At 41.5% G+C, this 21,760-nt stretch overlaps 1 protein-coding gene across 1 annotated transcript in view; it reads left to right on the top strand.

Moving 5' to 3' along the window:
* Positions 1-21,760, top strand: part of LOC113406995 (succinate--hydroxymethylglutarate CoA-transferase-like) — a 243,664-nt gene that overhangs the window by 13,561 nt on the left and 208,343 nt on the right. Inside the window, exon 6 of the mRNA XM_029912065.1 lies at positions 6,429-6,549. Coding sequence (XP_029767925.1) covers positions 6,429-6,549 — 121 coding nt within the window. The remainder of the gene's footprint in view (positions 1-6,428; positions 6,550-21,760) is intronic.

Here is a 21,760-nt window from a genome sequence, read left to right on the forward strand (position 1 = left end):
TTGCTGGTGATGATATATAAAATGATGTATTTCAATTTGAGTTTGTTTTTTTCACTTATGCAGAATATGGAAATCATTTGGAGAACTTAAACCAAGAATCCTATAATGTCATTTTCATAGACAGACCTCAGAATAGAACTGAAAGGCAATATTGATTGTTACTTAACTTCATAGGTTTCCTATGCATGGTTTGGAAAAATTATACAAATAAAATAATTGTGCTTAATATAAAATTGATGTATTTTAGCAGCTTCCCTCCCGTCATCTGCCACCCCACAATATCCGCACCTAACACCTCAGCAGAAACACATGGGCAGCTTGGCACTGAGCCAAAATTTACTGTGCATCCAGAAGATGGCTTGTTAGTGGTATAGCTTAGTGGGAGAGCTCAACTAGCACCCATAGTATGTACAGCCACCTGCCAAGAAATACACAGATTCCAGGAAACGGTAAACTCTTCAAGTAAGGAGTGGCAGTGCAAGGATCCATCAAGTCCCATAACAGAGAAGGAGGTTGGAGACCCCCATCCTACCACTTCTCAACTTCTTCCTCTGTCCAGCACGTTCTCCTGATTCTCTCCAGGGCTGCCTTTGATGACTATGACAATGGTGTTTCTTTCTGTTCTGTTTATCAAAATTAGCTTGGGGCTAGGTAACTAAACATGCTAACTAACCCCAACGATTTCCCTCATGTAGACACAGGTTATGGCAGGAGTCGCAGGACCTCACCTTAACCACCTTTCCTCATATAGGCAAACTCCAAGTGACTCTGTTGCCCAGAGAGCATTTAGGGTAAAATATGGGTCATTTCTGAGGTCTCCTCCCCTAGTGATTTTACTGAAAGGCCAAAAGCTAAAAAGGAAAAAGATAAGTAGGGCTAATTTCTGTCCCTCTTCCCCCAAGCTAATTGATTATTCCTCAGGCAAGGGTTACAAAATATCTAGAAAATATATGGAGTGTTAGAAAAACTGAAAAGCCAAAAGTCATATGCTCAGGAAACATGTGGCTTCATCCTTTTTAGTGTCCTACTTGTCTGTAGATTCCTCATCCCTTGGAGGAGGGAGCCTCTTCATTCCGAGTCAGACAAATTTAAGTAGGCTCCCCAAACCAGGTTTTTCCCTCAGGAGTATTTCAACTGCATTGTTTAGTCATCCTGACTCTCTTGGCCTGGGAGCAGTAGTTTGAGGAAGCCAAACAAGCCCCTGCAGGCAAATAGTTTCCCACCAGCAGCAAAAAATAGTTAGATTTTTCCCTCAGTGCTGCTGTAGATGAAGTAAATAGGTCTGAATGGAAACAGTCTTCCAACAGCAGATGCCTTAATAGGCAAATCCTGATACTGTAGAAGATCCAAAAGGAGAACCAACCAATAGTTTAGATGCCTGAAATTGACACGAGAGTGACTGTGGAAATGAAGGAGACCATCATTCCAGCGGAGGCTGATTTCTCCCCCACAAAAAAATAAAACTGAAAATCGAAGCCTAACAGAGAAGAAATTACAAAGCAAATTTAGGATTTGTGCAATCATTCACCTCAGGTTTAAAGAGCAAGCATTCAGGCCTTACTGACTCTGATTTCCCATAGCCCCCATACTTTATGGAAGATGCAGTCATAAATGTAACTTTTTTCTCTTCCATCAATGGCAACCAAAGCAGTGGTGTTGTAGTAACAGTAGAGATGGACTAAGGAGGTGTGTTTTGGTTCTGGACTAGATTTAGGCAAAGTTTCTGGTCTGGGGCTAACAGGTTGGTGGTTTTGGATTATATGGTGCTAAAATCTTCCAGATTTATCTTTATGAGATTATAGTTGGACCTAAATTGGAACCAGAAGATGGGACCTTCCCAGTGCTGGATTTGACCAAATGGGTGTGCATGAATGGATACTTTTTTCTTTAGTGGCAGATTTATAACTGGTGTTTATCTTAGTGGTCAATACATCTGGCGCACACTCCATGCTGAATCCTGAGCCTTATCTAGTATTATATGTTCCATACAGAAAAAAGTTGTGTTAAATACCATAAGGAAATTCATGAATAAGAGAAGTTCAGGTCTTGGGAAATAATCTATCCTTAACTTATGTCCTGATCCCAAGCACCAGAAAGAAGTGGTTGTGTACTCTAGCTAGAGGTGATGTGGATATTAAAATTTTATATACAGAGTACTGAACACTTCAGAAAATCAATTGTCTTATTTCCTAAACTTCCATCTTGGATACGGGAAAGAAGGCATGCAAATAAATGTTCACTACATGTATCGATAGCTGTGTTAAGGAGCAAAGCCAAAAGACTAGTAGCCTCAAAGAACCTTCAGGCGCATTCCACAGATGCAGCCAAAACAACTTGGGTAGAAGAGGCTTGCAAGTCAGCAGGAGAAATCTGTAAATCAGCAGTCTGGTCCATTTTTCATCCTTTTACAAAGCAATAGAAGATGGGTTTCCAGACATCTGCTCTCACATAATTAGTCACAAGGTTATTTCACCCTTTGGTACCCCAGTAACTCATGCTGCTCTTCCTTAGTCTACTTAGCTCATATCACTGTTTGCCCTTTCTAATATTTTCGGTCACTGCTGGCTGCTTCCTAAGAATGTGATGGATAAGTGGATATGCAGCTCAGTAGAGAGAAATCTAATCTTATCTGTCATTTCCTCTCTTCTAAAAGTAGTCCACTTATCTGACATCCTATCATCCTTTTGTGTTGATATGTCTGAGTATATATTTTTTTTTTACAGCCCTTCTTACCAATTCATCAAAACTCTCTCTGAGGATAAGTCTGTAGGATATATTTCTGTTGTGCATTTACTATAAAATAATTTTGTAGTGGTTCTTACATAAAATTGATATTAGTTACCATAGTTTTGGGAAAACTCTCTGGGAAATTAACGGGCAGGCCCTTTTCTCTTCTGCTGTCGTTGATTGACAGCTCTAACTGCCTCTGTCTCTGAAGTCAACAGATCCATCCCACACATTCATGCCTATGTCAGAGAAGAGAAATTGATAGGTGCGATGGGATACAACTTATCTTTATGGAATTCTTTTAAAAGTTCTCCCCAAAAGGATAAATTGGCAATATTAATACTACTTTCTAAAAATTTTCTTCTTTTAATAAAATAGCATCTGTTTTTAGTATTGGTGTTTTCCAAATAATGAGTGCAATTATGAGAGAGAGAGAAACAGAAATGATCTATATTTTTTGTACTTATACCACCACTTTTTACTAAGATATAAAGTTGAACAGAATAGTGTACTAGCTGTATTAAGTACAATTCCAGTGCATGCGCCTTTTTGTTCCCATTCATTATTGGAGACCAAAATAAGAAAGCTAGACTTTGTATTCAGAGATCTAAAGTGGGGAATGAACAGTGGAATTTGGTTGCTATTAAGTCACAGCCCTATGTCGGGGTTAGGGTGATCTGATTTCACCAGCAAGGCATCAGGATGAGACCAAGGCTCGTAGAGCTCCCGAGTAGTACAGTTAGTGCAGCACCTTTGGGTGATCAGCCTTAGTCTAGCCCAGGTGCGAGCAGCCACATTGCAAAGCCAAACCTGAGTTACTGCGTCCTCACTGATGGTGCATTCCCCTGTGTGTGTCACTAGACTTCTGGGGGCATTTTCCATGGTTCTTTGTGCTGCAGTAAACTGAGTTGCTCTGATTTTTTTCCTGGTGAGTTGTGGGATAACTTGTCTCTCCTTCTGGGTACTTTGGGGTGAGAGGGGGAGGAAATTGTGGGAAAGCATTGGAGGACTATCAGCAATTGAAAGGGTTAGCCTATGTCCTCACTACAAAGTGGGCGAGTTACCAGCCTGAGTGAAAGTAGTACCTGAGCTCTAGCCTGTATCCCCAGCTGGGCCAGCCACCCTGTGTCTGAAGTACAACCAAACTCTGGTGAGATGTTTTTGTTTGTGGACAAGAGGGGGTTGGGGAAACAACATAGTAAGAGCCTGCATTAATTCTACAGTGAAGACACCCTTAAAGAGTATTCAAAGTGTGCTCCCCATCTTACCTGACTGGTTCTGCTAGCCTGTGCAGAGAGGTTGGAGGGCTATGGTCCTACCTTCTCCCGTCTTCCAGGCTAGCGCTGACAGTGGCACTAGCTCTGTGGAACCCTTGTTCTCCCTGAGAGACAGGACTCCTCCCTGCCAGTACATTGCTGAGAAATGAAATGCACACTATTTTGTGGAAGCTACAAAAAGTGTAGCTTCCACGAAATAGTGTGCATTTCATTTCTCAGCAATGGAATGGTGAATTAAACAACAATCAATCCTCCCCCATTAAAATTCAACAATGTTTATTAAAAATCTAGAGACGATTCCACAAAAGGCTTTAAATAATTTTAAACCAGTCACGTTGTAGTCCTGGATTTTCTTGATACTGTCCCTTGACATTAAAATGCCTTATGTCGAATTTATAGAATATCTGTGGATGTTATTAGTGTCTCCTCCATGCAGCCAATCCAGTCATTCATCAGTTGCATGCCTTGTTGTCTGAATGAGAATCAGTTTCTGTCTGCCCGGTTAAATGTTTGCTGGCTTAGCTTTTTCTTTGGCCTTAGATACAGTAAAACAGCCTACATGCTAGAACAATAATGGTTGTGATTGCTGATTATGATGGCACTAGTTTATGGAAACTGTTCCAATGTACTGTACATAGTAATCAGCCAGATACATGATAGCTCCAGAAAGTAGAACTCTGGTCAACTTGAAATAATCTAAAACAGTTCACTTTTGCACAAAGCCTGTGCTTAATTAATGTATGTGTCAGTGGATTGTTTCTCAAATTCCTTTAAATGACCACCACCATCTTCTCAGGTATAAGCCTATTTCTCCAGAGGTTCATAATTAACTTTGTTCGCATGACCTAACCACTTATAAATATGTCCAGATATAACTTCCCATTTGTGGGGATACATGAAGGTATGATTTAGGCTCCGATTCAAAGTCCATTAAAATCATTAGCAGTCTTTCAATTGATTTCAGTAGGCTTTGGATCAGACTATTTATATAACTCTACAATAACTAAATAGATATTTCCTATATTGTGCAACAGAGGGTTGGTTTACATAAAAGCTTACACTGAAATAAAAGGCGTGAATTCAGACTGATTTAGGGCTGGTCTATACAGACAATTGTAGTGGTTTAAATATAAAGGGGTGTGTTTTTTAATTCTGATTCAACTGGTGCAACTTAGTGTGGATGCTGATCTAGTCATTTAAACTTGGTTTATATTGTGTAATTTAAGTTGGTAAATTTACATGCAGAAGCTAAATCTGTATAGATGTATTTAACTAATTTTAAACCTATATCCACACATGAAAGTTACACCAATTTAACTAAATTGATTTAAGATAAATTAATGTGTAGGCAAGTTGACAATAATCAATTTTAGGATACTGGTTTAGTTAAATTGATGCAAAGGTTCTTTATGTGGAAATATATAAAGTATAAAGGAAATGTTGATAACCAAGGATTAGCCTTTGAGTATTTACTCATATTAAATCCTTTCCCCTCATTGAACAGGTGAAAATAATAAGAGATATCTCTGTATCTTTAACCTTTAAGTTGCCTTTCTTGGCAAAAGCCCTTGGGTCAACTATAAAAGCATATGGAGAATATATCCAGATCAAAAGCTTTAGTTGCAGAGCGTAAGAAATAGATACACTTGAGAAAAGGGTGGTAGTCTTTTGTTTGCTATGTTGAGACACAGTCCATTGACGTGGAGTTTTCTAGGTTTAGAAAGCAGCTGCATCCTATCACATTGTTTATAAGCATTGTCATTTCTGCTATGATACAGAAAGTCAGGCTCCAGGACTGGATATTCTATTCCTGAAGCTGCCTTTAGGATTTTCATGTAACATAATCAGATAGTTATATGTAAAAAAAAAAAAAAAAAAAAACAAAAAAAATAAAAAAATAAAAAAAAAAAAAAAAAAAAAAAGCACCAGGCCCATGAAATATATTAAAAGATACTATATGTGAAATTGATAGTTTGGAAATTAAAAACACTGTTGCCAAAAGCATCTGTTTCTGCCACAGAAAAAACAGCAATGGATGAAGGGTGCTTCCTCTTCTCTCTACTCATTCCCAAAATTAGGAAAGACAAATATAATGTCAGTGTTTGTCCTGTTAAATGTAGACAGCTCTTGGCCAATTGCCATGATGACAACATATAACAACATATATGGTACATTCAAGATTTTAATAGTGAATCCATTCTAGGCAGGCAACACTTCTAGAATGTAACTGACCAGAGTAGAGAAGCCATTTGTTCAGAATAACAAGTTTATTTAAGCCAGTCACAATTACCTTGTGACTTCTGTACTGTAGGAAAGCCAGGAACTATCTTGTTTACTGAAATTTTAAATTAAGTTATGTGGGGAACTTGTTGAACTTTCAGAAGTTGATTAAGAAGTCTGACTCATCTTTGTCTTTTCTTTCAGCTTGCAGCTGTGTCTGATGTTTTTGTGGAAAATTATGTCCCTGGGAAACTGGCTGAAATGGGCCTGGGGTACGAAGACATTAACAAGATTGCTCCTCACATTGTGTACTGTTCAATAACAGGTATTTTAACTTTGCAGACTTGTGCAAAGGCTCATAATTTCATTTATTCTTTCCAAAATTCTGCAGCAGAAGGCATGCCATTTTATACAAACCTTTCTAGTTCGTTTATGCTCATTCAGATTAATGGAGTGATATTTCTGGAGACTGACATTTTCTATGTATCTAGAAAGCAGGTGTAGGGAAAATAGCAGTTGGCAACCATGCAAACTGCTTTACGATAACTTGCTCAATATAGGCACGCTTATAGTGGGTCAGACCTGTGGTCCATCAAGTCCGGTATCCTGTCTCTGGCAGTGGCAGTACCAGAGGGAGGGTGCAAGACACCCCACAATAGTCAGATGTGGAATAATAGTCTATCCCACATAAAGCTCTCATTCGTATATCTAATAGTTAGGAATTGGTTTAAATCCTGAAGCATGTGGTTTTATATTCTTCACAGCCTTCTGTCGTGAGTTTGGGGTTGAGATGAGAGGCACTTACTACTGCTATTTGACCTTGAACTTTAGTTTGGCAAGTTATAGTCTTTATCCTGATTTTATAGTATTAATTGGAGTTTGTAAAGAGAATTGTCTTAGGATATAATTCTTAATGTATTAATTTTTTAAAATGCAGAAATACCACCCTAGGCCCTGATCCTGCAAACATTTATGTGTATGCTCACCTTTATTTATGTGAATAGTTCAATGTTCCACACGTGTAAGTGTTTGCAGGATCAGGGCCTGGGGTGTAATTTAAAAAATTTACAATCTTAAAAGGTGTTACATTAAAAAACCAGGCCTAATATGGTAAGGTCAACATTTGATAGCTAAAGGTTCTTTAGATCTGCTATGTATACTCTGATGTTTAGAGTTATGGTAGAAATGAGATTTCTGCTTTAAATTCCTATTTTAAATAAATTATAACTTAAACAAATATACTGTTCAGAATGTACTTTTAACAACTTGGCTCAATCCAGAAGGAAAACAAATCACGAAAACACATTTAGCCATTTTTGAATTTTCTGACTGTACAAATTAGTTGTTCATCTCTGAAGAATTTTTTTCACATATATGCACTTATATAATTAGAAACAAATATCTCTTTTTAAACTCCATACTTACCATGCATAAAGAAATGTGGTTTTGAAATAACAAAGACAGAGATGTTTGGAAATAGTGTATGGTGTATATTCAATAAATTATTTTATTTCAGAAAGTGCATCTACATCGGGGGGCCAACCTGTGCCTGAGAAGGAGCCAGACTTTAACAATGTACATTGCCAAAGAGCCACAGTCATACGTCAGCAGCCCCCCATCAGCTCACCCAGAGCCTCCCACCCACCTGCAGCACCTCCAATCAGCGCCTCCCCCCCTTCCCTGCACCTCCCGATCAGCTGTTTTGCAGCATCCCGGAGGCTCTGGGAGGGGGGAGGAGTGAGGGCATGGCAGGCTCAGGAGAGGGGGCGGGAAGGGGTGGAGTGGGGGCAGGGCCTGTGGCAGAGCCAGGGTTGAGCAGTGAGCACCCCATGGCACATTGGAAAGTTGATGCCTGTAGCTCCAGACCCGGAGTCAGTGCCTATACAAGGAGCTGCATATTAACGTCTGAAGAGCCGCATGTGGCTCTGGAGCCACAGGTTGGCCACTCCTGATTTACATGAATTTACAGAGGGGGGCTGAGGTGACCTTTTGACATATTATACTGCATTTTCATGTCTCCCATTGAAGTCTATGCAAAGTCTATGCAAAGTGAATATATATATCCCAGTTCTGGTTTTTCATAATATGTTCCGATGTCCAAAATGTCTCTTGAGACACCTGAACTGTCCCACTTTTTTGTTTCATCACTCAAAACGCTTGGATTTTTTATAACTACAAAATGTTTTTTCAAGAATTATGGCTATCCTGAGTAGAATTTGCATTGTGTTTACTGAGACAGACGGGTGAAATGAGCATCAGGGGAGAAGAGCAGGTTTTGGAGTGAAGATAAAAGTCAATTGATAGTCTCTACAATCAATGCTGTTCTTTTGCTCAAAGTAAATGTTAATAACACTTGTTCACTGTTTAATTATAAACTAGTTCAGACCGTAAGTTACTGGGGGGGAAAAAAAATCCTGCAGTCCAAGAAATATCCAGAAGCTGGCAGTGTTGATACCAGCACACATTTTTAAAAAGAAGTGTACTTTAGCTTTGTGTGACTACTTCAGGTCCCTAAATAGTGTTGCCACAATAGTACCCCAGTTTTGGATTTTGCAAGTATGCTCACCCCAAGACTATGGGCTCATTGGAAAATTTCAGTTGAAACATTTTTAACAGGAAATTGGGTTTCTGATGAAACAATTTTTTCACAGAAAGTTTCTGCTTCCTTTGGAAAGTTTTTGTCGAAAAATGGAATGTCCCAAAAACCCAAATATTTTGGCGGAAATAAAAGTTTTTGGTACTTGTATTTCTGTTGAAATTTTTTCCCTGTTAAATTTAGACAAAAATTAAAATTTACCTTTTCATCAAAATTTTCCGTTGAAGAAAATAACAAGTTTTTTTAACCAGCTGTACTATGGAATTCTCAGTCCCTCCGAAAATGAGATTCATAGTTTCCAGAGGTGACATTTGGGGCGGGGGCAGGCGGGAGGAGGAAGCAGGGTCACATTTCCCCCCGCCTTCCCCCCATTTGCTGCTTGGCTTGGACTGAGCATGCTTGGTAACACTCCTGAAGCCGGCTGCCTTCACAGTTCTCCCACTATCGGCAGGCACAGGTCACCTCTGATAGTTTCTAAATAGTCTGCATATTTTACTTAGATCGACACTATTTTTCTGCCACAGTAACTGTCTTAATCTTTTCTACTTATCTCCTGTGCAGTGGATTAAAACATTTTGAAGCCACTAGTAAAACAAACTCAGTGATGTACAAGATATATAAAGGTTGAATAAATTGTGGGGCCTAAGTGCTGTACCTTGCAACTGAAGGAGGCAGTCCATTCTTCTAATCTGAATAGTTCTGATGTCCTTTGATATTTTTAAAGGCCAAGCAAGTTTGGGCTGGCTAGTGCATGAATGACTGACCACGTCACAATACGTAGTGCTCTAGCTATTTTGCTTTCCCTGTTTGTTGCATTCTGACTGCAACTTTTGTCTTCTGGTTTGATCACTTCTTGATTTGTTGGCAGCTTTTTTCTTTCTGTAATCAGTTGAATCCTGTACTCTTTTTAGATTTCACTCTTCCAAAGGTGGGGCTAATGTTATTTCATGGTTTCTGTCTGAAAGTTTTGATTTCAGGCCTCACAATAAGACAACCACCAACCGAGAAGATACTACTGAAGTTCAAGAAGTATTGGAATCAAAAGTTCCTGCTTCAGTGTTTTGCTAGTATGGGTTTCTCCAAGATGATGATGATAATTAATAATCTGTTTGATTGTTATTCAGTTGGAATGAAATCCTGATCTCACCGAAATCAATAGCAAAGTTCCTAGTCAGTGGGGCCAGGATTTCACCCTTGATTCCTTTTCTGTATTTTGTTCACAACAGACTTACAATTTTAGATTTTCAAAATGTTTGGGGTTTTTTTTGGGGGGGGGGGGGGGGGGGGGGGGGGAATTATTGTGATACACCAAGATGTTTATTTGCATATTTTACAGATTTCAAATCAGGATATCCCAATATGTTTTCTTTGTCTCATGCCTTCTCCCTTTAGAAATGAGCGTAAACTTGTGCTCTTAGGACTGCTTAGTAAATTGTACATTCCTGCTTAGTAAATTGTACATTCCTGTTCTATGTTGATTGACAGCTGAGATAGGGGAAGGATCCTTGATAGTTTGGAAATGGCTGGGGAGTGAAAGGGAGCAGGCCACATGAGATCAACTAGAGCTGGATTCATGTAAATTTGTTTAAAGTGGGAAAACTAACATATGGAAAAGCTTGGGCATATGTTCACTTTAAAGGCAACTCTTTTTGTTTCCTACCTTAAAGCTGGTGATGTCTATTGATCAGTTTAATGTCTTAGAGCAGGGTTTCTCAAACTTAATTGCACCGTGACCCCCTTCTTACAACAAAAATTATAACATGACCCTGGGAAGGGGGACTGAAGCCTGAGCCCCACCACCCCAGGCTGGGGAGCCCACGCCCAAGCCCTGCCATCCTGGGGGCACCAAAGCTTGAGGGCTTCAGCCCTGGGTGGTAGGGCTCGGATTTTTGGCTTCAGCCACAAGCGCCAGCAAGTCTAACACCAGCCCTGGCAACCCCATTAAAATGGCGTCGCGACCCACTCTGGGGTCCTGACCCACAGTTTGAGAACTGCTGTCTTAGAGAAACCACCAGTCTGGCTTGTAACTGAACTGCTGTAGAATATGCACCTCAGAGTGAAAACTGTTATGAAAAAAATTTCTCAGTATATTGCTGTATTACACTTAAGTAGAAATCAAAAACTAAGGAAAAGTTATTCTGCTGTAACAGGTTTCTCTCTTCTTATAAACATGTGACAAAGGTCTTATCTAAACTAGGAAAAATGCACTTCTATTTAGGACTTTCAAAGTTGTTTAGGGATCCCTTTTTGATAGGGTTTTGTCCATAGTGAACAGACCTTCTTGTATCTTTTTGTTTACATGCTCTCATGTCTTTGGTTTAGTCGCCTGCACCCCTGATAGGTGCAAGTATGTTGAATGAGACCCATGTTCCAAGATGTTTCTGATATTTTGTCTTTAAGTGAGGAAAATGTGTATTTCCATGCCTGTAGCATGATGTGTTGTTTGATGTAGCTTTTTAGTTTCAAACTTGGATTGTTTTGCCATCCTCCAAGGAGGACTATAATCATGCCAAGCTTGATCATTTTTGGAGTAATGAAGGTCTAAACAACATTGGTCTGCACATCTGCAAGAGGACATTTTCTATGAGTTTTCTTAAGGATCCTAGGATGCTGGTGGTGCTTTGAGCAACTTTAGCTGAAAGTGTCCTTAACTGGGTAAGGCCATGTGAGATAATCATTTTGCCAATGCTTTTTCTCTTAAAAAATAAATAAATGGAGATTTAGTGCAAGGACTTAATGTTAAATCCACATTAAAATTTAGAAATTGTAAGAACATAAGAACAACATTGGTCTGCATATCTGCAAGAGGTCATGCTCTGTCCCTTGTCACGCCCTCGGACATACTAAACTGTAAAGGGTGGATCCTTCAACTTGTTGAACATGGAGCCCAGTTGCAGTCAACAGGGCTCTGCATTGGGCACAGGAGTCCATCTGTATGCTGGAAGTTGCAGAATTGGGGCCTTAGGATCTTATATATTGCTGACAAAGTTCTGTTAGATCCCTGAGAGCTCAGAACTGTTTCAAGTGGAGAGAGAGGGATAACATATTAATCTCCTAGATTTGTGTGTTTATAAAATGCTGGAGATTTGCAAAGAGCCTGGGTTGAGGAAGATCAAAAGATAAGGTATTCTTCAAATGAATGGAGTCTTGGTGGTCCAAAATATAGAAAGGCAGCCTGTCCCTTTAATCCACCAAACTTGGATAATGTTTGAGACAAATTCAGTGAAAACAGTGTTTGTGTAAATGGGAGAGATGTTGGGATTTCACCTATTATGTAACATCCAGACCAGAGATCTAAATAGCAGATTATTCCCGGTTTGCTTTCTGGTTTGTGACTCTGACATGAAGGATAATTGATGTATGATATACCATGAGTTATGTTACAGCCCCAGATGCCCTGTGTGAACTTGGGTAAGTTGGTGCCTCAGTTCCCCCTCTGTATGATGGAGATAACAGCACTGCCGAGGATAAATACATTTTCCTTCCGGGGAAGGTGCTGGTGCTCAGCCAGCTGGTCCTGTCCAGGCTCTGAGACTAGTTCCTCACCCTGAGCCTGCCCACAGGAAACCTGGCCAGCCTCCAGAAAAATATCCTGGAGTTTTTCTGGCCAGGACATCACTGGATTGATGCTGGTGTCCTGAGCCTCCCCTTGTGGGCGGGCGGACAGGGGCTGGTCTACATCTGCAGCTAGGTCCATGCCTTTCACTTCCAGGTTCTGCAGAGACTCCTTTACAGTGCAGGTAGCCCGGCACATGTCTTCCTCCGCCAACTCTGAGAGCTCCAACATGACCAGCAGTTCTGTTATCTCCACCCAAGAGGTCTCACCTGCTGGTTTTTTATCAGGATCTCATCAGGATCTGAAATCTAGTGGCTACTGAGGGGGGACCTCTGCATGGAACCCCTACTACACAGCTTCCATCTTCGCATGCAGGTGATGGAGTCCTCCTTGGCGTGTCGGAGGTTGTACCTGGCTGGTACCACCAGACTTGGAGACCTCCTGGACTATGATCAGAAGGACTAGGGTGGAGCACACATGGGGCTGTCCACCATGCGTATGCTCCAGGAGGTGAGGGCAGCCTTGCCTCCTGCTCCCCTCGCTTACCTTCTCCTGGAGTAATGGATGGACATCTTGACCAGTGCCAGCAAAAGGTTGATGGTGAAGTACTGCAACTTTGTGGGGCCAAGGATGGAATGTGCTAGAATCAGAAGCTGCAGGGAAAAATACACAACTCTTGTGGGAGGGTGATCCCTGCCCACCCCTCACCCACGGCCTTCCAGAACTTGTCATCTGGCCCCCGCCCCGCAAGCCCCCCTCACCCTGCTATCCTCTGACCTGCCACCTGAGTCAGCTGAATGACGACATGCTGGTCTGCTTCTGAGCTGCACCCAGAAAACATGTGTACATATTTGTGTTTCATACCATCCACTTCCTTGCGCTTGTGTCCTGCCCCGACACTGTGGTGGGACCTGTGCCCACCAATGGAGGGCAATGAACCACGGTGGGCCAATCTGTACTCTGTTCTGATTCCATGGCCTGCCAGGGTTATTAGTTGGTGGTTCCTCCTTGGTGCCATGAGCACGGTTGTGTTCCTGGTACTGTTCACAAAGTCCTCCAGCTCCTGTCCCTTTTGTGGCAACCTCCAGTCATCTTGCCTAGCCAGTCCCAGTTCCCTCCTCATGACTCCTCATCCAGTCTGTCTCTTCTCACCCTCCTCCAGTCTCTCTAGCCATCATTCCTCACTCCCACTCTCCCCTCCACAGTTGTTCCCAGTTCCAGACTCTCTCTTCCTGGGCTCCTTTTCTAGTCTGTGTCCCCCTCACCCTGGTCCTTGTACTAGACTCTTTGCCAGCCAGCCTGCCTCAGTTCTTCCTCCACACCCTGTCCCTTGTCAGATCTATCTCCCCTCCACCTCATCCCCAGTCCTAGTCTCCTTGCTCAGCCAGTTTCAATCTTCCCCCCACTCCTCATCTTCTCACCATTATTAGTCTTTCTCCCTGTTGTTTCCTTCCTTGGTTCCCAATCCTAGTCCTGCTCCATCTCAGCTCCTTGTCCCAATCTACTCCTTCCCACACCTGATCCACCTCTTATCCTCTCTGCATTTGAGTCAGGCCCCTTCCTCATCCACACTGCCTGGTTCCAATAAGCCGAGGTCATTGAGAGCACAGGAGCGACAGGGTCCCTATTCTTAGTTCTGATGCTTGACCCTACCCTGACCCATAGCAACCATGAGCAACAACTGCAAGGAGAGTCTAGCTTGTGCGCCTGTAGCCCTGGGCTGGAGCATGCTCAGTTGCGCTGTAGGGATGGCAGTCGCAGATAGAAGCTGTGAGGGGATGGAGTGTGATCAGTGCTGCTGGAATCTTTTGGAGATTCCACACCTTGCCACAATTCAAGTCTGTTACAAAGAATTGGTGTGGTAGACCTTCTCAACAAAACAGTTGGAAGTAAGTGTGTGTGTGTGTGTGTGTGTGTGTGTATTTTGCATGGCAAAACATTTCCCCCACTTTTTCCTGGAAATGGTTGAACTGTTTTGACGGAAGCTTTTCAAAAAATTCTGCAGGAGGCAAACATCCAATATGGAAATCTTCATCCCAAATGATTAAAGTTTGGCAGAGTTATAAGGAACTGAAAACAGCCTCTTATAATAGGAAGTGTTGGGAAACCTTAATAATAGGTGCTGCAAGCACCACCTCAAATTTAGCACCTGATCTAAAGACTATTGAAATCAGTGAAGATTCTGTTGACTTCAGTGTGCTTTTGGATCAGGTATTTCAGGAACTATTTTGTTGATCTTTATAACACATTTGCATTTAGTTTGTTAACAGTGGGGTAATAGTTAATCAGCCAGTTAATGGTTGCACTGAAAAACTTGTGCATTTGGAACCTTCCTCAACTACCTCCTTTCTCATAAAGCTTTGTTTATAAAAAGTGTTGCTAAAAAGTTAGTGGTGAGAAAACGAATTTTACATTCAGGTCTGAAACCTGCAATTGCTTAAGCTCGCATGTAACTTTACCCTTTTGGATAGTCACTGAAGTAATTGACGTTATCTAAACAAGTCTGATTTGAAGTCAGTGGGACTATCCATGTGAGTAAAGTTGCCTGAGTGTTTGCAGAATCAGGCCCTTAGTAATGTAAATTATACATGTTAAATGAATATGTATGTATGGTGGTTGGTTCAGCCAGAAGTTATGTGCAAGTTTTACAGAATTTCCTGTAGAGTGCTCCTATACAGTATTTTTATTAAAAATCATACCAATTGGACATATTAATCAACACTTGTCCCTGCTGAGTGGCTGCAGTGCTGTTTTTCCAGTATCGTAAATAAATTGATCAGTGAAAAAAATTAAATGTTAAAAAATGTATTCAGAATTATCCTCAAAACAATGGATTATATTATTATTCCAGGTTGGCAGTGGTCACCATAAGAATCACCTTATTTGGCCCTAGGACAGTAGGAACATGAAGAGAATACACAAGGTGACACTGTAGACAAGCCAGGAGGTGTGAAAGAGCAACTCTAAATTAATAAGATGTATTGTATCTAGACTTTGGTTAATGCAGTCTTTTACACAAAAGCAATACTATTTTGGAACTGCCTCTTTTTAAATTTTGGATTGCTGTGCTTAAAGTAGCAATTGTTAAGCTACTTGTCTCATAAACTGTTATCAGAAAGCCAGGATCATGCACGGGTGAAGAGTTTACACATAGGTAAGCCAAATACTAACTCCTTTTTGGAATTTTGGAACTTGTGATTGGTAAATTGAGTTTCTTATCTAAACAAGTCTGATTGAATGTATGTAGCATTGTGCTGGCTGTTGCCATGGTGCTAGAATCTTTGTGATATTTCCCAACATTCCTCCTGTTTTCTGAGCACTCTTGAGCCCCCTAGATTGTCTGTTCTCACTCACAAGTTGGCTTCATTGCTAACTAGAGTAATCTTAAACTAGTTCTAAATCTAATATAATCTGACAGATCTGTGGTTGAGATTGGTTTAAGTTTATGAAAACTGGCCAGTTAAAGTAAACCATGCATGTGCTGGTCACAGAGGAGTGACCATTTGATGCTGTTGGTATGGACTTGTTTAGCATTTTGTTATAACTATGAGAAAGTTAATTAGGACCTCTTTCTGAACAGTAGGGGGCAGTGTTTAAAAGGACAACACTCGCCGCCGAGTATTACTTCCAAATCAAAGTGCTGGGATTTTTAATTTTTTTTTTTTTAAACTCAGAACTCTGTGGGGGGGAAATCTGCTTGTGTTTTATGAGATTTTGAGTTTGGTTTTTGGTTGGTCTTTGAATGATAACACTAATTCCTCCCATAATTACCTGACTATTAATTTAAAAAGAGTTTTTGTGTATATTTTGCATTTTTAGTTTGAACTGTGCTTGCTTTTTCTCTTGTGTAAAGGTGATTTGGAACTGTAGCTTTCCTTATTTTCTGCCTTCCCATTGCCTTTTTTTAAATCCTTTTAGAAAAAGAGTAGATACATTCATTGCATCATATATAGGTAGTTTCTCTACTGTCTTAGTGGCAGTATGAGAGCTCTTTCAAGTGTCCCCTTTTTTAGTGACCATAGCTCCATTGATACTTCTGGGAGATCCTAGTATGGTAACAGTTAGGATTTATTATTATTTAGTTAATTATTTGTATTCTAGTTGTAGATAAGATGTATTAAGTACTGTGCAGACATATAGGAAAATACTCTGCCCAAAACAGCTTACAATTTGAGGTCCTGATCCGCAAACAGTTATGTATGATAGTCACCTTACAGAGTATGACACTGCTTATGTGATCAAAGTTATTCATGTGCATAATTGTTGGCAAGGTTGTGGCCTGAAAAGACCAAAAAAAAAAATAGATTAAAGATTGGGGGAAAGGGAAACAACTTATGAGCAGTGGTGGATTTAGAGTTAGTGGGGCCTTCATTTTCAGGGCCCCCCTCCCCCCCCCCCCGGGGACCCAGCCAAGAAAAAGAACATTCTCTCTTATCTCCCCGCCCCGTTTTTCATTCTTTTTTCCTTCATCCTCCTTCTATATTATAAGTAATAGGAAGTAAATGAAAATAAAGTGAGTTACCTGGATTGGGGCAGGGGGTTGGGGTGCAGGAGGAGTTGCGGGGCGGGTGGGCTCTGGGAGGAAGTTTGGGTGCAGGCTCGGGGCAGGGGCTTGGAGTGTGGGAGGAGGAATGAGGGGTGCGGGCTCTGGGAGGAAGTTTTGGGTGCGGGGTTTAGGCTCTGGGCTGGGTCAGGAGGTTGGGGTGCAGGAGGAGGTCGGGGGTGGCTCTTACCTCGGGCGGTGCAGCTCCCAAAGTGACCGGTGCACACATCTCTCCGGCAGCAGCTCCTAGGCGGGTGGGGGAGGGCAGGGGGTCTCTGCGCGCCGCTGCCCACAGGCACTGCCCACAGGCACTGCCCCTGCAGCTCCCATTGGCCACAGTTCCCAGCCAACGGGAGCTGCAGAGTTGGCACTCGGGGCGGGAGAAGCGCACAGAGACCCTCTGCCCTCCCCCCACAAGGGCCGCAGTAACATGCCGGCTGCTTCTGGGAGCGAAGCGGCGCGGAGGGAGGGAGGCAGAGTGGGCAGGGAGCCGCCTTAGCCCTGCTGCTGGCATGTCTCTGCGTGACCCCTGTGGGGAGGGAGCAGCGGGTCTCTGTGCACTGCCCAGGGTGGGGGCAGCACACGGAGCTGCCTCCCCCCCCCACACCAGGGGCGCGCAGAGATGTGCCAGCAGCTGGCCACTTGCGGGAGCAGAGTGGGGCCACCAGACACGGCATGCAGGCAGCTTGCCTGCCTGAGCCCTGCTGCGCTGCCAGCTGGGGTGTGGACCCCCGGTTGAGAACCGCTGTTCTAATACATCCTGTAGTGTTTTAATAAATTACAACTGTTCTGTATGAATGTCCTGTTTCATCTCTAGTATTTTCACAACAGAAAAAACCACCACAATAATCTTTGGGCTGGTTGTAGCAACACCTGGAAAAGTGTTCTTAGAATCCTCTAGTTCATTAACTAACTGTGGTGGCATATGTGGAATTGCTTCAGATTAGAGCCAGTTTGTAGCCTCCTCCTCATCAGAAGATGCTGGTTTATGCAATGGTAGGTAACCTGGAGTTCCTAGGCTTTTTTTCTGGTGATCTTGTTATTTCTAGATAGCCAGGTAGGGGTTGATCTGCAACTGGTGCACACTTGCATAGCTCTTTTGTTAAGTTCTTGCCCCTTTTCTATGGGGCCAGACTAGTTGGCAGCAGCAACAGGCAGATTTAAGAGGCAACGGAATCTAATACAATAATAATGGGTGACTTTACCCACCTACACATAAACGAGCCAATTTTCACTACAGGGCACCATTTAGAGAAGTAATTCCTTGACCCCTTCAGTGATTATTTCTTGGAACAGCTAGTTAAGGAACACACAAGACAGGAACCTACTCTTGATTTAGTCCTAAGTCAAATACTGAAGATGGTTCAAGCAACAACTATAGTTGAGCAACTAAATAAACGTGACCACAAAAAATTTAAGTTGATTGGGATTGTACCAAAACTAGCATGATGACCTTAAACTATAGAAAGAGGAATATTTTTCAACATGAGGAAGTAAGTCAAAAAGGCCCTAAAGCTATAAAACATAAAATTAAAATCCCTAGCATTTATGCTACTTAAGCATACCATAAATGCCACCCACTCACATCAATGGGTGAGGGAAATTGATGGGGCCAGTGGTGCAAGGGGACAGTTCCAGTAGTGAGGGAGGGAGACACTTGCTAAGGAACAAATAGGTAGCTCTTCCCCCTGGGAGTCTCTGGCACCCATTGGCCAGCTGGGAGAGATGGGTGCTGATTGGCCAGCTCCCAGGATTTAGCTGAGTACAGGGTCCACGTGAGGCCTCTTTTGGCTCCGTTCCAGAAGCCCACCTTACCCACCTGAACTAGGAATGGGAACCTGGCCTGGCAGATGCTGTGGGTCTAGCTGATCTCCTGTTCAGGGGGTCACGAAGGAATTTTTCTCCCATGGGCCAATTGGCAGAGGACCAGGGAGGTGGGTTTTTTTTGTTTTGTTTGGCCTTCCTAGCAGCATCTTCAAGCCCCAGTGGGTTAAATAGAAAGACCTTACTACCTAACTGAGGTGCTGGAGTGGTGGTGTTTATTCATCACAACTCGCAGCTGGTTTCCAATGTGGTTAAGAGAATAAAATGAACAGTTCCCAGAGGTAAAAAGCCTTGGAGTTTGCTGATCAGCCTTGGGCTTATGTGATAGAGTGAATGAAGTGGAGAGAGCAAATACACCGCTACCTCGATATAACGCCACTCGATATAACACGAATTTGGATATTTCGCGGTAAAGCAGTGCTCCGGGGGGCGGGGGGGGGCGTGGCTGCGCACTCTGGCGGATCAAAGCAAGTTCGATATAACACGGTTTCACCTATAATGCGGTAAGATTTTTTTGGCTCCCGAGGACAGTGTTATATCGAGGTAGAGGTGTATTATATCTATCTTTTAAACCAGATCCTAGGGATTACAGGCCAGGGAGCCTTACTTACTCATAAAGACCAGGTAAATTGGTTGAAACAAAAGCCAAAGATATAAAACACTGAGATGCACTGGATGTGATAGGGAAAATCAGCACAGCTTTTGGGAAGGAAAATCATGCCTCTCTAATCAATTAGAATTCTTTGAGTGTGTCAGTAAAATAGTGGTTAAAGGAGAAATGGACGAGACAATTCATTTGGACTGTCAAAGATTATCATGAGATAGTATTAAGGAAAATAAGTAGCCATGAGGTGAGAGGTAAAGTACTACTATGCATTAGAAACTCGTTAGAGGACCAGAAAAAAAGTGGGAATATATGATCTAAACATGCCAAAAGGTTACACTAGGACCAGTATTTGTTAATGGTCTGACATGAGCAGTGTGTGGCTTAATTTGCAGATAACTCAACATTATTTAGGTTAGTCAAGACTAGAAAGGACTATGAGAAACTCCAGATGGACCTCACAAAACTAGGTGAATGGGCAGCACAGAGGCAGATGAAATCCAATGTTGACAAATGTAATGCACATTGAAAGGAATAATTTGAACTCCTGTAAATTGCTTGGTTCTGAATTAACTGTTACCACACACTGAGAAGACTGGGGTCAGTTTATAGGATTATTCATAGTTTTTAACATCAGAAGGAACCATTGTTATGTAGTCTGACCTCTTGCATAACATAGACCATGGACCCAATATTTCCTGAATCCGACTTCTGTTAGGATGCGAATGGCTTAGTTAAAACTTCTGTTGAGTGTGTAGAAGTAACCAAAAAGCAAATAAATGTTTGGATATATGAAGAAGTGTATATGATATTATGTCATGCTATATATCAATGGTATCTTTGTCTGGACTACATATTCAGTTCTAGTCCCGTCCCCCCCCCCATCAAAAAAACCCCAGTGCATCTAGTAGAAAATAGAAGGGTTTTTGGAGATGGGTAATGAAAATGAATGGAGGTACGGAAGAGTTTCATGGGAGTGTGAAAGATGAGGCTGTTTTAGTGTAGAAAGGAGAAAAAAAAATAGTGGATGCAATAAAAGTATATACAATAAAGGATGGTAAATTGGGTACTCCTACTTACTTGTTTTCATAACAGAAGAACAAAGGGACATTCCATGAAACAGAAAGGCCATACATTTGAAACGGATGAAAGGAAATATTTTTTTCCACAACACATAATTAACCTGTTGGAACTCACTTCCACAACGTGTCACTGAAGGGAAAAAGCTCAGTAGGATTTAAAAAAGGATTAGACATTCAGATAGATAATGAGATCATGCACAGTTACATTAGATAGGATCAAATATTTATAAGAGATCTTTCTATTGGGCTTTGGATTAAGCCTATAGATGACCACTTATTGCCTGAAGCACCAGACTTGATGGGCTAATGTTATTCCTGTTTAGGGTGACCAGATAGCAAGTGTGAAAAATCAGGACAGAGGGTGGGGGGTAATATGTGCCTATATAAGAAAAGGCCCCAAAAACCAGGACTGTCTTATAAAATCGGGACATCTTGTCGCCCTAATCCTGTGTTCCTTTGTACCTTATGGGATCAACACATTAAAAAGCTTTACTAGCACACTGAAGTTCAAGGGGACAGGCAGGAAGCCTTATACACCTGTCTAGAATAGACGTGAGAGACTAATTTAAAAATAGAATGCACATTAAGTAAAAACAAAGTTTCAAAATTCACTTATCAACGCACAAGAATTCAGTGTAGCACGCAGCATCAGTTTATAAGGAGAATTGCAGCCCTATTTAGAGAACAACCAGAAAACAAAATCACTCGTGTATCCAGAACAAAGAATAGTGTACCATTTATTTTCAAAAGTTCAGAAGACTCTGTACTTCTAAATATTAAATAAACGTTCTTTAGTGGGAATAAAGTGAAATTAACTCTGAATCACATTATGCTGCTTTTCTTCCCTGCATTGGAGTGCTCCTTTACAATTCTAAATTAAACCACACATGTGGGAATGTACATTGGCACAGCTAGATAAACACAGTTCCTGTTGTAGTTAAGGGCTAACTTGTTTGGCATGCAGCAGTGGATTTAGAAATATATGATACTGCTCACACTAAGTAGAAACCAGAGAATGTTGGGCCACAGTTTGTTTCCAAAATATTCAAATATTTCTGATAATAAATGGGCCATTTATTACATTTGATACCTGAATCAGTAAGGTTTTATTTATCTTGGCAATGCATTTGTTCCAAATGCCTGTTTTTCAGGAGAAAAGTCTAGTAACCCTCGTGCATTTCAGAATTTCTGGAAATAAAACTTTAATTTGCACCGCAGCATGACCAAAAATTTAGGGCCATATTCACAAAGCCGTTATAAAGCAGTTAGACAAAATAAATTATGGTTACATGTTATTGTTTGGTGTAAATCAAGGCCAAGGGACAAGTTCG

The sequence above is a fragment of the Terrapene carolina genome, unplaced genomic scaffold (genome assembly GCF_002925995.2).
Source record: "Terrapene carolina triunguis isolate 2854851 unplaced genomic scaffold, T_m_triunguis-2.0 Scaffold179, whole genome shotgun sequence".
NCBI classification, from domain to species: Eukaryota; Metazoa; Chordata; order Testudines; family Emydidae; genus Terrapene; species Terrapene triunguis.